Source organism: Thunnus maccoyii, chromosome 23 (genome assembly GCF_910596095.1).
Source record: "Thunnus maccoyii chromosome 23, fThuMac1.1, whole genome shotgun sequence".
In the NCBI taxonomy this organism is placed as follows: domain Eukaryota; kingdom Metazoa; phylum Chordata; class Actinopteri; order Scombriformes; family Scombridae; genus Thunnus; species Thunnus maccoyii.
The window spans coordinates 2,076,961-2,090,992 of record NC_056555.1 but is presented as its reverse complement, the minus strand read 5'-3'; the positions used below and the strand labels follow the sequence as shown (position 1 = coordinate 2,090,992).

At 39.1% G+C, this 14,032-nt stretch overlaps 2 protein-coding genes across 2 annotated transcripts; both read left to right on the top strand.

The window, feature by feature from the left end:
• Window positions 1–392: 392 nt before the first annotated feature.
• Window positions 393–7,910, top strand: golt1ba (golgi transport 1Ba). Its single transcript, XM_042403111.1, has 5 exons — window positions 393–557; window positions 1,700–1,791; window positions 2,472–2,650; window positions 3,463–3,544; window positions 5,225–7,910. Exons 1-5 carry the CDS (start codon window positions 533–535, stop codon window positions 5,261–5,263), a joined length of 417 nt encoding a protein of 138 aa, XP_042259045.1. The 5' UTR covers window positions 393–532; the 3' UTR covers window positions 5,264–7,910.
• A 2,054-nt stretch (window positions 7,911–9,964) lies between these two features.
• spx (spexin hormone) lies at window positions 9,965–12,749 on the top strand. The gene is made up of 6 exons (XM_042403774.1): window positions 9,965–10,257; window positions 10,801–10,884; window positions 11,066–11,123; window positions 11,229–11,291; window positions 11,800–11,886; window positions 12,529–12,749. Exons 1-6 carry the CDS (start codon window positions 10,252–10,254, stop codon window positions 12,591–12,593), a joined length of 363 nt encoding a protein of 120 aa, XP_042259708.1. The 5' UTR covers window positions 9,965–10,251; the 3' UTR covers window positions 12,594–12,749.
• The last annotated feature ends 1,283 nt before the right edge of the window (window positions 12,750–14,032 follow it).

Here is a 14,032-nt window from a genome sequence, read left to right as displayed (position 1 = left end):
CCATTCATAAGTAAATCTTACGCAGTCTATGTTTAATATATAAACAGGGAGGTATATTTTAATGCAAAAATATCCTGCTATCTCAGGTCCTGAGCAGCAGCGTTGCCTGACAGAGTGAACTCAGGACCAAAACCCCATAAATTTTCCGTGGTACATTCAAGAAACATGTTGGGTGGACTAAGATAAAACCTCTCGAAGTCAAAATGTTCCTCCTTTTTAGTAAATATTTTTGTCAAGTGCATTTCAGTAAATATGTGATACCATCAGAGTAGATATTTTATGTATGCACTTTGTTGCAGGTGACGATCATATTAGTTATAACAATAAAGAACTAAGGTTTGAAACTTGCCGCATTGAATGCGATACGGCGCTGTTCCGGAAGATGACATCGCGAGAAGGTGTGTTTCCGGAAGACGTGGCTGTTGCTGCAGTGGCAGCTGTCATCTAAATTCTTCTTAGATGAGCACCGGTATAGCTACTGTACTCTTTTCTTTGTTTCTCCTTTACCGTCACCTGTTGAGTCAGCGCCAAGATGATTTCGCTAACGGACTCCCAAAGTAAGACGCTTTGTACCTTTAGGCTGCTTTATATTAGCTTCTTCTCAGCTTCAGTAGCTGGCTGACTAGCTATTAGCATTCAGTGCTAGGAAAGTTAGCCTTTATTTTAGTCTTATGGCATGTCACAAACGAGGAACCAACAGCCAACACCTAATTCTTAATGCTGACTTGTATAGCTGCTGGAAAGCCCTAGACTTGAAAGTACACTGAAGTTGTAACTAACCTTACGTACTGGAAAAGCTTCGATTAGCTTTAAATACAGAGTGAAAAACGTAGCTCACATGAAAGCTCCAGTGAAATGACCATTTCCAGTTTCACCGTGGTTCCCTCGTTTGTTTGTTTCCTTGTTTATTTGTGTATTACTGGGGTATTTATGAACCAGGTGTTCATTTTAAATCCTGAATGCATTCAGTGAATAAGTTTGAACTTGTTCAGGAATAATGCAGACATGCAGGACTAAGCTTCTGTCACTGTGTATGGAAGAAAAACAGGCGAACGGATTTGATTCTAATAATTGTCTTATTTAATCAAATAAATATAAATATAATTTTAAATGACTCAATAGCATGCTGTCACTACACCAGTCAACACACCCCACTTGTTGTTGGTTAGTATATGGTTTTATACAGGAGAACAGATAAGCCCAGCTATAAAGTAAGCATATTTATTCTAAAGTAAATCAAACCTAATAATAAGCGCACCTACACAGTGGCTAGTTAAACATTATCAGTAACTACCAAATAAACAGCTTAAACTCCTCACTTTACAATATATAAAACATCTGTTGCTTAATTCTTATTATGTCTATTAGCAGCCATTAAAAAAATATGAAAGACTAAATGTTAATGCAGCATTTTTTTAGTCCCACTCCATTTGTGTTTTGCTTATTGTTACTTCACTTCAATGTTTAACCATGACTGTACAGAATGATGTATGCACATGAGTTTGACACTAAAAGGCTGCTTTCACATTCCAAGTCCCGCTGATAGGGAATTATGAAGACTGACTGGTTAAGAGGACAGTGTGTGTTCATATCATTGAATCTAGATGCAACTAAGAGAAGCATGTTCTATGTTGTATCTTATGAACAAAGTGACAAACCTAAGTGATCATTTATCAGCTGGTATATGTGTGTCCTGCAGAGATCGGCATGGGATTAACGGGCTTCGGCGTGTTTTTCCTCTTCTTTGGGATGATCCTGTTCTTTGACAAAGCACTCCTGGCTATCGGGAATGTGAGTGTTTCTGCTCCATTGTTATGATGTTATCTGAGATGCTGAGAAACATGCAGGTGCAACTCTCTGCCCGCCATATTAGCTGGTGTTGACAGGGAGAGGGAGATAGAGAAATGCCAGAAAGGCAAGATGCCTGTCTTCAAAGAAGTGATCTTTTCTAGTTAGAATCTGCTTTAGTGACTTGTGTAACAACATTTGATTATTTAGCAAATAAAGAGAAAGGGTCATTTCCTCTAAATCACAAAAGCCAAATATTTCCTCCCTACACCTAATGGTATTGAGCCATGTGGGTAGTTCTGGTTTTAGCTGTTGAGATTTTAGAATATCTTTATCTGAGTACGCTGAAGGTGAATAGAAATTTGTTTAAGGACAACATGGAAAAAGTTTAAGGAAACAATGTCTGAATTATTCTCAACAGTCTTTGTTGTGGATGGAATTTATGAGAAAAAAAATGTGTGATTTGGGTGAATTGACCCTTTAAATTTCTTTCTTTCATCTGTACTCCATCACCTCTTCTTTTGTAGCTCCCTTGTTATATTAGGGTAATTGGCTACACTGTCATATAGATATTCCAATCCCTATTCCTAAAATTGATACTAGCAGTCAACATGTGCCAGTTTTTAGTCAGTATGGACTGTCAGTATTGGACCACCCTCTAATATTCCCTTTTTTCGTTGTAGATCCTGTTTGTTGCTGGACTCGCCTTCGTCATCGGGCTGGAGAGGACCTTCCGCTTCTTCTTCCAGAAACACAAGATGAAGGCCACCAGTTTCTTCCTGGGAGGTGTGTTTGTGGTGCTGATTGGCTGGCCCATCATTGGAGTCGTGCTGGAGATCTACGGCTTCTTCCTCTTGTTCAGGTGAGAGGATGCAAAGGGGCACAAGCTGAGAAACAGACAGTCTGTCCTATTACAAAGCTGGAACTTTGGAGGGCACAAGCAGTGTCTCCATGGTAGCCTCGGTAGTCAATCTGACCTCACGTAACCCCATGTTTGCATAAAGGTGGTCACTGGTTAACCCATCAACTGAGCAATACTAATTGCAAAGCCACAGCAAGTTTTAATAATGCTTATTACCAAGCAGGAATGTTTATGTCATGTTACCATTTTAATGTTGGTAACAAACCATTTATGATTGTATAGATTTAGATGTTAATTTAAAGATACATTCCACCAGTTTATATGTTAAAGTCAGTTTAGTAGTTGTGGTGAGTCCTGCTCAGCCTATGAAAACAGTTGTATAATGTCCTCTGTGGCTGGATGAGCCATTTGGAGTTTGAGATAATTACCCCTGATGATGTCATGGTGATGTCATCTGTTAGCCTGCCTCACAAACTGGGGGCATTCATTTACAAGGCGTGGAGGATATAATAAAGTAATGCTATGGAATTATGGGCATTGTAGGATCCAGGGTTTTTGGAGCTTGACACATACGGTACTAAAAGTCAGTATATCTTAGCTTTGCTCCTTTGATTTTTGATGTACCATTATTTTTTACTATCAAAAGCCCCCCAACTTAATGATTACTAAATCACTGGAGTACCCCTTTAAAATGTAATCTTATTATTGGTCCATGTTAATTTACCCCGCTCAGGCCTACACAGTTACTGTATAGACATGACATGACAAAGACTCACTTCCCTTTCTCTCTCCCTCTCTCTCGTCACATTCAGGGGTTTCTTCCCCGTTGTAATAGGCTTCATCAGAAGAATACCTGTCCTCGGCTCCATCCTAAACCTTCCCTTCATCAGTGCAGTGAGTATTACCCAGCGCTGCAACAACTCTGCGACTCCGCTATGTTTACATGCAGCATGGCTCTTTTTCTTGTTCATTAATCACCCTGTTCAAACACCTCAACCGCAACTGATTAACCAAACTGCCCCAATCAGATGACAGCTCAGCTCCTGCACATCACAGCCCCTCTATTAAAACAATACTTTCAGGTAATCCTGTGGGAGACTGCCTGTAAACACAGTTACTGAAGGGATTGATTCGGTAGACATAAAACCTGAGTATAGACGGTTGTGCAGCTTCAACAACAAAAAGGCTGTTTTGGAAATGAAGTGATGTCTGGGTCATCTGAGCTTTAACCTACAGTCTTAAAGACCTATGAGATTTCCAGTGGGGACTGTCACTGTGTAATTTAGAGAAACAAATGAACAGACACATAGTTAGTTTTGTGGCTAATGAACATGCTCCTACCATGCTGTTGTGTGGGAAGCTTTGTTTTGAGGTGAATGTCTCTCTGTCTTTTTTTTATTAAAGCCTTCGTAAGGCTCTGAGGACAATCAGCAGTCGTGGTCAGTCACTGCCGATTTTCCCTTGCATGCTAACATGTATAACACGCTTTACAATATTCAGAAGATGGCTGTCTCACCATAGAAGGGAAATCATATATCTTAGTGTAGGGACCTGGTAATTTTTTTTTATTTTCTTTATGTATTTGACTTTAAAGGCACACACTACAGACAAACAGTGATTCGCAAATTGGTTACTTTTGAGACATTATATTTTTCTTCTGTAACTTAAACTATACAAAACAAGATTCAAAGGCAACTATGAAGACATATAGTACGTTTTCCATTAATGCTTGTTTTAGCAACTGTGCTGCCGTTTTTTGTAAATTGTGTTCTTTCTGGACATTTTTGAGTTATTGCCCGCTCACACTAGAGAATGACATAGCATATTCATCTGTGCGTCCTCACAAAATACCAGGTGGTGCTGGAAGTTTGATAACATATGACTACTAGCAGGGCTAGTTGGTGAATTACTGTAGCTGGCAAGCTAACTGGTACTGTACTTTCTTGCTGGTAACATACTGGCGATAGCCTGTTACAATAGCTCACCAAGCTAGCAAGCTTGATAGCTAACAGACATTTAAAAGTTTATTGAAGAGACGTCTTGGCCAGATCTCCCTTGCAAGAAAGTTTTGACTTCAGTGCCCTGACTTTGCCTGGTTAAATAAAGGTTAATAAAATAACCTCATCTATTTTGGACTAGGAGGCTCCCAAGGGGCAGCTACAACCTGCAACATGACCCTGGCCTTGCAGGTCGTAGCAGTCCCTCCAGAGACCCGCCACTTAGCTTTGCTGCCAGTTTGTCCCAATGGCCCTGCGGTACTGCAACATAAAAATCCCCTGAATCCCAAACTCTCAGATGTAATTAGTGAGCAACCAGTTTTCAACTTATGTACAAATTTGCACAATTTCAATAAAATAGGACGTTATTCTGTGTGTCCTGTTCACCTGTGGTGTGTCCCCTGAAGTCATGCATGCTCTCCATAAATGCTTAAGGATAGTGGCCAAACAGTGCAGTCAAGCCATTGGGTTAATTCTCACTAACACTTTGTATCTCATTAAAGATCACTGGTCTGCGTGTCAGATTGTGAAAAACAACCATATGACACTTAACACGGTTTCTCTCTTTTCTTTTCAGTATGTGGACAAAGTGGGCGAGAGCAACACCATGGTATAACACTGACTTTTTGTACCCAGAGAAAGCTGTTTGACTACAGCAGTTTTATAAAGCAACACAATCTCCCATCGAGCTGATTTAAAGCAGCTAAGGTTATACATTCAGATTCCTTCCCCCTCCAGCAGGCAAAGACTGCTCTGTTTGTCTATAATTACATTGGTCAGCGCTACCAATCAAAGGCTCATCAGAGCGTTGTACCACCAGTTTGTTACTAAAGGATGGCGTTACTAAGGTGACTACAATAAATATTTCAAATTCTATTGACCCCTTCACCATTGAGTGCATCTTGCATGAAAATGGAGGATGGAAGACACCCCCAAAAGCACCATAGACTCTATTATCTACGTGGCTTTCTTACTCTCTGGAGCAAACAGAAAAAAACTAACGACCCTCCTCAAGGATGAGAAGTGGACCGACAGCTTGCCATATGTTGTCATATTTCTGTGCCTGTGCTTTAACTTTATTTGGATGAGAGCTGTTAAGTCCTGCATTCTGTCTCTTTGCAATTACTCTGTGACTCTTAGTTTCTTTCTGTCTTGCAGCTATTTGAATACCAAGTGTCGCTATTGTAATATTTTCCCTTTGTTACTTCTCATTTCTGTTTACGGTTGGCTAATTAGTACTTCAGTGTAAATTATTTTTTAAATTATCAGTGCTTGACTTCATGTATCGGGAGGTGTTTTGGATCATACTGGTATTTATTACGATGTTGTGCCCAAATAACTACTAATTGTATGTTCTTTGTATTAAGGCCTTGTTAAAAAAAGAAAGTGAAATGGCAAAGTTCATTGACTTGTTGGTGCGAGAAGCTTGGTGACCACTAGCGGGGCTAGTTGGAAAACTCCTGTATCTGGCTAGCGCACATGCTAGTCAGTCGGGAATGTCAGTCACAAAAGCTCTCCAAGCTAGCTGTTTTGCTAACTGTCACTTTGCAAGCCAAGCAGCTCAGTCGCTAACTGGAAGGTAAAGCAACATAGTTAATTCAAGAGATATATTTGTTCCATTGACTCCTGTCTCTTGACTGTCTGCCAGTCATTGCTCTTTTGTTGAACAGTGAGACTGTTCAACTGTCCATTCCCCCAGAAGGAATTCACGCGTCAAAGTTCACCAAAGTTAAACTCTATGTGAAAGATTCGGGCTGCTTTACTTTGCACCTGCAGGGAGTTTTGCTGATCACAGCGTTTCAACTGAAAGACATAGATGTCAGTTGAAAATGTAACTGTTTTAAATACTACTGTGACCTGGCATTTATTGTTGTTTTCCTATCTCCCAGCAAACTATTGGTTAAAGGTGTTGCATATAGCTCATCTATCACAATAAACATTTTATCATTTTTCTTTTGCTGCCAAAGCTAGCTTATAAATGTATGATAGGTAGGAAACAAAACATGTCCATAGTATTGAAAATCTACCAAAGGTCTGCTCAGATTCCTAATCTCATTATGTATTCCTTGACTAGATACTTCCTAATTAAATCAAAGTTTTCCCATTTTAGAGCAGATGCTAGTGTTTAGGCAGTATTTACTATTTTGGTCTTTTAGTTACTTCTTTTCAATGAAAGAAGTGTATAAGCACTACTATAGAGACATTTTAAAGGATAATCTGCTTTATTTTCAAAACTCTTTGTTGTTAATATATCCAGCAAAACTCTTGACATGTGAGATGTAGAATTAGCTAAGAATCAACCTTTTTTTATACAGGAAGCCAATCATCCATTTCTCTTCCTGTTTGTCTTCTGGGTTTGATATTCTGACATCAAGGCACACAAATGAAATGCTATCCAGAAGCCAAATCTTTATGACAGAACAACAAAGCATTTTCAAAATGTAATGTTCACTGTAGTGTGTTATATATGAGCAGCAGTGTTTTCATTCTCTGCCAGTTGATTTTCATAGCATACTGAAATGAACTGAAACCAATGGTTGCCTGCAGGGTAGGTATAAAGTGTACACCACTTGTTTTTAAAGGACAGTGTATTTCAACTTGGGTCTTATTAAGGCCAAATCTATGAAAAGAAGACCCAAATTGTAATAAACTTTATCCTTTAATGGGTTAAAACATGTAAAACACTGGTATGGTCCCTTTTTAAAGTGAAAAACATCTCAATTGAAGAATTCAGATAAGTTATTCCTTTTGTTTAGAGCAGTTAATTAAATAGGAATGTGTAAGAACAATTGAACTCTTTCCAAACTTAATTTTTTTTTCAACACAAACCTATAACACCATCAAGCTGTAAATTGTTGAGCTGCTGCACCAACACAAAATGGGAACAGCTCGTTTTTGTGGACGTACAGACCTTTATACAGTATATAAATGAGAATTGGTTTTATTAGGTCATATTAACTAGATAGTCCCACTAGATGCTTTCAGAGTCCTTTCTTCAATAATTCATTCACACAGCAGTGTCCCTAAACCTGTGTTCAACTCTAACATGTTCAAGTTCTCCTGTTTCCTTGTGTTTTTGAGAAAGAATTCTTCATCATCGCACACATCAGCCACAACAACCCAGGGGCTGAATACATGAATTCCTCAACTGTGGGTCTTTCTGTTCAAAGCATAGAGACAACTGAAGTTACCTGTGAAATGACAATGTTTTGCTGTATGGCACTTTTGTAAATATACTATGAAAGTTAGCTTTGTATCTGCCATCCATGTTGCTTCTGGTCATTCATTTCTGTTTTGTCACTGACTCTTTACATGCACTGCAAGTCAGAGGTTTTATGATATCAATGCATACCATGTATGTTTACGTGAAGCTCCAGCAGTGGAATTTTGAGGTAAATACCCTAAAATCAAGAAGTACATAATAAGTGTAGGTGAGCCTACAGATAGTCTAAAGAAGCAATGTCAATCGGACAGTCTACCCATAGGAGAAGTGGAGAAACACAATGAATGTAAGTGGATGCTTCCATGCAGAAGGTCACTGAATGGTTTGACAGGATGAAAATGATGTGAAGCATATGTTATGGCCTTCACAGTCATCAGATCTCAACCCAACTGAACACTATCTGTATGCTCAACTACCAGCCAGTTATACTATTAGATATCTAGGGTCATCAGAGGATGAATGGTTTCGGTGACGCCCCTGACCTTTTCTCTAGTACCACCATCAGATCAAACTTTCCAGTTGTAAACATGAAATCTCAAAATCTAACTGGCAAATTAGGATCAGATTAACTGGACATATTCATGCTCCACAGAGGAAGGTCTGAAAACTTACCGTGAATATCCATAGTCCTCAGAAGATTCAAATAGATGTTTTTTTAGTCACTTATGCTGCACTCAAATCATGGGATGTATGGTACAGCTTTCAAGCGCTGATGTCATTAGCCAATCCGAGATGGTTGTATGATTGGTGATGTAAGTTTTAAAAATACTGTGCAATGATGATATTGTACTATATCCATTACATTTTAGTTTAATACCTTTGAACTTCAACTGATGTGAAACATCCACATTTGTTTGCTTTTTCAGGCATTTCCATATCATTAGGCAGTAACTCGAGCTTTCAGAAAAATCTGTTTCTTAGTTGAAATTTGAAACCTGGATATTTACCTGAATACTATAAGTTAGTAATTGGTAATTATGATAACTCCCACATGGCATGAATGCAACATTAAGACCGGGGTATGCTTGAAAGGAATTAATTTGTACAAGTGTCGTCCAACCACGTCTGAAGCGAAAAGTGTTTATAGCGGTTGTAAATGGCTATTTGAAGGTGAAAAATCAAATGGGGATAAAAGTGCACATTTTCAGACAGTCTCCTCAAAGACAATTCATGGTGTTGCACTCATTAAAATGACAGAAGTAGTTGCATGTAGAATGAAAACAGAGCTTGAGAGAGATGTTAAAACCCTGCCTACTTTAACACCTCCACACACCTGATCAATCACTGATTAAAAGGAGTGAGCTTTTAAAACTGTTGTTTTTGGAAAGTTATACAAATTATTGGATGCAGCCTGCCCCAGTTCCCCCCCAGTGACACATAGTTTGAAGCATACTGGTTTCTTCACACTTAAATGTTCATCTCGCACACAATATATGTGATAATGTATCCTCACTGCATAAAGACTTACAGCCAAGAGCATATTCCTGCTTCCCACAATATGGTGATTGCACGACCTATAGTGTCATCCTGGGATCAGTACTTTAAGACTCAGTATGTATAAATTTGACTTCTTTCAACCCATAAGGAATTCAGTGTTCATCCACCAGCACTTCTGGGTTCTTTGAAAGAGCATACAGACCCATAGGGAAATACAATGTACCGAATCTATAATTTAAATATAACTGTAAATTAATAATAATAACAACTACACATTGTAGAGTCAGTGTTTGGTACCTGTGGTGGATGGGGGGACACTGGGGGTACTTGGGTCCTGGCAGCTGCCCTGATAGTTGATGCTGCAGTAAAATTCTGTTCTCCCACACTAACTCAACCTGCAGGCTTTGGATAATTCCATTCATTATTGGAAGAGTGGCCTTTGGATTCATAAAATCCACTACTCATCCACCCGTGTTCTGCTTCAGTGAGCAAGGTGCAAACATATCAATATTCCTGCAGAGGAGGAAATATTACTGCTCTTACCGACAGTGAAAACATCAGCCAGAAGCAGTCCAGATTTCACATTAACTGCCTGCGGCCTCCAGATGAGTTATTTTGAAAAACTACCGCAGCTGCTGGTGGAGCTGGAACTGCTTATGGCAGCTGTTTTAATTCAAAACTATTTACAGTGTACTGCATCCTTCTAGGAAAGGAGCAGAATTGATCGGTCCCTCGTTCATTCACTCTCATACCCGCCCCCGTTTCATCAAATTGGCGTGCCCTATCGCTGCTGGCATCATGAAGGAGCGCGGACCACAGAGGGTTCCCGCCCCGGAGGATAGGCTATAAATACAAGGAGAGTGGAGCAATTACCCTGAACCTTTCACTCTGCTGGTATCTGACACGGAGCCACTGCACACCGAGCCCACAGGATCTCTGTCACCATGAAAGTAAGTACAATACACACAAAGTCTGTTTGAACAGGAAGTTTCCTTTAATTAGGTGGAAAAATCTGCTATTATTTATTTCACCTGTTTCTAGAAGTGGTATACACACTATTGTGCAATCTAAAAAATAAACAAATACAATTAAATACATTTTCAGCTGGACTGCTTTAAGGAAAGCAACATTTTAATTAAACACTACACTTAGCCTATTGACTTTATGAAGACCGAGATTTTTCATGTATCGTCCAATATTTTCTGGCTTTTCATGGAAGAATCGCCTGGCTGCTGGTGTAAAACATGTTGTTGTTGTTGTTTCTTCTAGACGAGGTTCGTATCCACAGATATATTCAGAGTTATATTATTTTTTGCACTTAGGTTTCAAAGTTTAATTTTTGTTAAATGAAATTTCTCTTGGTGCGTATCCTGTGCGTAATGCGTTATTTACGCACCACGTGTCGGATTCTGTCTTTCTTTGAGAATGATGTTGCTGTGCTGCAGATTGTGAATTAAAATGTTGATCCTCATATCATATCTTAACTCCCACAGGGTTTGAGGACCATCACATTAACTTATGTACTCACTCTTTTACTACTGGCAACGTTTGTCACACAATCGTGGAGCGCACCGAAGGTAAAGCTGGTTTCTGTCTTGTAATAAAACTACTGACAGTGATATTTACACTCAATAATTTGAGTAAAAGTGCTAAAAACAAACAAACAAACAAAAAAACAAACAAACAAACTGACTCTGGTCTTATGGAAGAACAGGGTACAAAGCAAGACTAAATGTTGTCTTTGTCTCTTACTAATAGGGCTCTTTCCAAAGGAGAAACTGGACCCCGCAGGCTATGCTGTACCTCAAAGGCACTCGTATGTATCCACTGATCACACATGTTATTACATGGACAATAACTGATATCATGCCTTCTCAGAGAGATAATGTGTGCTGGGTTTTAATTTTGTGCACTTTTTCAGAGGGACGCAGGTTCATCTCAGAGGACCGAAAAGAAGGAGACGTGTATGACACATTACACTTAGGTACAAAGTTTTACTGAGTTAAAAATCAGTTTTGATTTTTTTTTCTCATATTGCTGACTTAAGTAGAATGTGTTTCATGTAGCCTTAATCTTCTGTGTCAGCCAAATGCCAAAAGACAACTAAATGTAGGCTAAACAATTTAAGCGATTCAACTTCATAAAACACAGCAGTTGGTTTAATAAGTAAGATATGACTGCAGGACATAAATGAGTCCCTGTTATACTCAGCTGTTTGTTTACAGCTGTTGTATTTTAGTCTTCTCATCCTGGATACATTTACCTAATCTCCCAACTTGTTTCAATGTTGATGATTTAATTTCAGTACAAACAGCAGCAGCCTGCTATTATTTTATGGACATAGTTGATGAGAATGTTTTTCAAAAGAATCTTGGAGCTGGAGGAACCTTTGGCCCGTTTAGTGTAATAATGTGAAAGTGATTTGGGTGAGGTGGAACGGCAGGGCTGAGTGGTGTAAATTAATGCAGTGTTTGATGTTTGCTCCCTCACAGAGACCCGCAGTCAGAACACAGAGAAGCTGAGCGTGGACCAGGCAGCCACCCTCCTGCTCAACTTCCTGCAGCAGGCCAGGGAGGGAGGTGAGAGCAGCAGCTGGGCCAGACACGGGATGTTTCTATCAATCTAGCTTCATTATTAACACTACATTTGAGCTTCATTTGTAGAAAATGTTGTGTTTGCATCTTTATAGCAAAGATCCTTGATTTTCACTGCCTTATCTTTGTTTTTACCTGAAAAACATGCAGAGAAGGCAGCAGTACTTTTTTTTTTTTTTTTTTTTTTTTTTAGCCCTGAATGTTGTTGCAGCTCTTCTTCCCAGGCTGCCACAGCTCCAACAACCTCCAGGGTTAGGGCAGCCTGAATGTAGCCTGAGAGGCAAAACCCGGGGCAACAATTGGCAGAACACTCACTGTTGCATAAAGCTTATTGCTATGAGCTCACAGGTGAATCAGATGAGAATAGCTTCATTTTTAACCGACTCTTCCTGTTTCTCATCTGGATTTTGGCAGCTGGACAGCAAGAGAACACTGCTAAGAGAGATTTCAGTGAACTGTAATGTGAAAGGAAGGATTTTGTAGAAATGACACCTCTCAAAAACTTTTATTTTTGTCCTCAAATTGACAAACGTTGTGATTTTTGCCATATTTCCTGGTGAAAGTTGATGGTCTAGCCTTCTCAAGACTTCCCTATATTTTATTCTCTGTCTGTCTCTGTCTCTCTAGCTGATGAAAACCCAGATGAGGTGTATTTCCAGGAGCTGCCAGTGTGGAAGAGAGAATACTTCTGATATCTGTCATACCTTTGTAAAGCTGCTGGACTACACCATGTTTGTGTTTGAATTTTCTGTTGTTTGTGAGGAAGAAGACACAGCTGTTTTGTAAATATGAATTCTCTGAGTATGTTTGAAATGTGATGTTTTAATAAAGAGTTTGAATTCATAGCACTACTGGTCTGAGACTATCTGAGGCTCTAAATTTACATGGGCTTGGCCCTTTAGTTCCAATGAAGGGACATTTTATTGCTCGGTAAACAATGATATTTTACACAACAGTTGCCTCTGACTTTGTGGCAACAGTTTCCTGTTTAACCACTACAGTGCCTCTGTGCACAAATCCAGCTCCATAAAGAAGCTCTTCCTAGTGACTGACCTCAACTCCATCCAACACCTTTGGGATGAAGTGGAACACTGTTAGCTGGACCTCATCATCCAGCGTCAGTGTTGGACCCCACTAATGCTGTTGTGGCTGAATGGGAGCAAATCCCTGCAGCCAGGTTCCAACATCTGCTGGAAAGCCTGAAATCATAAGAGTGGAGGCTGTTTGAGCGTCCACATATTTACCACACATACAGTATATTTTGCTCCAGAGAAAGCTCTTAACCAATATGTTTGCAAAGGATTAAATCCCAATAATTCATTTTGAACAAATCCAAGACTTTTTTTTCTCTCTGTTCAACACAAGATAATGACGTGTCATGGAACAGTTTTTGGGAGTTGTCATGTTTTAGTTTCAGCTCTAAAAACCTTCTGTGTTTCTCAGTCTTATGAATATCTGTCAGATAAACATGAAAATGACGAGAGGTTCTTTGATCCATACGAGCTTTTCATCCAGCAGTAGCAATATGTTATGTTATATTTAACGCATATTGAACACTTTAGTGGTGAAATCAATTCATCTGACCTTTGGTGCATAATCATCAATAGATTAGATTAATAGAGCACATATCTGAAGACTTCTCGTACACAGTGAAGCTTCAGCAAAACCCTAACAATCAAAAAGTTTCTAAATTCCTTTGGACATAAAATCCGAAGACTTTTCAATGACGTGACCCTCAGAGTCCACACAGATATTTATTGATTTCAGCTGATGAAAATGCATTGTTTAAAAATCTGAATTCTGCATAGTAAGTGATAGAAACTAATCCATAAAGTTTTGAGCAGCTGAGGGACATGTAAGCAGGACATCAAATGATGTCATAGGTCATTTACAACCATGTCTATTACATGTGAGAGCTTCCAAATGATGTGACTCAACCTCTCAAGCTATATGATGGCAGACAAACATACAATACATGTTCTGTAGGTTTAAAAAAAACTTGACATAAAAATATAATGTAGTCTAATTTCTATATGTGAGAAGGGAGAGCACGGTGAGGTAAGTACTGAATGAGCACGGTCAACTTTTTGAAGTAGAAACAATCTAGAGAAAGGGTTAAAAGATGTTTGGT

Bases quoted from the DNA above. Each gene is read 5' to 3' on its own strand.
- golt1ba (XM_042403111.1), top strand. From the start codon at position 533: ATGATTTCGCTAACGGACTCCCAAA. The intron at 2,651-3,462 runs GTGAGAGGATGC...CGTCACATTCAG, and splicing joins GGCTTCTTCCTCTTGTTCAG to GGGTTTCTTCCCCGTTGTAA. The intron at 3,545-5,224 runs GTGAGTATTACC...TTTTCTTTTCAG, and splicing joins ACCTTCCCTTCATCAGTGCA to TATGTGGACAAAGTGGGCGA.
- spx (XM_042403774.1), top strand. The intron at 11,124-11,228 runs GTATGTATCCAC...GCACTTTTTCAG, and splicing joins GCTGTACCTCAAAGGCACTC to AGGGACGCAGGTTCATCTCA. The intron at 11,292-11,799 runs GTACAAAGTTTT...GCTCCCTCACAG, and splicing joins GTATGACACATTACACTTAG to AGACCCGCAGTCAGAACACA.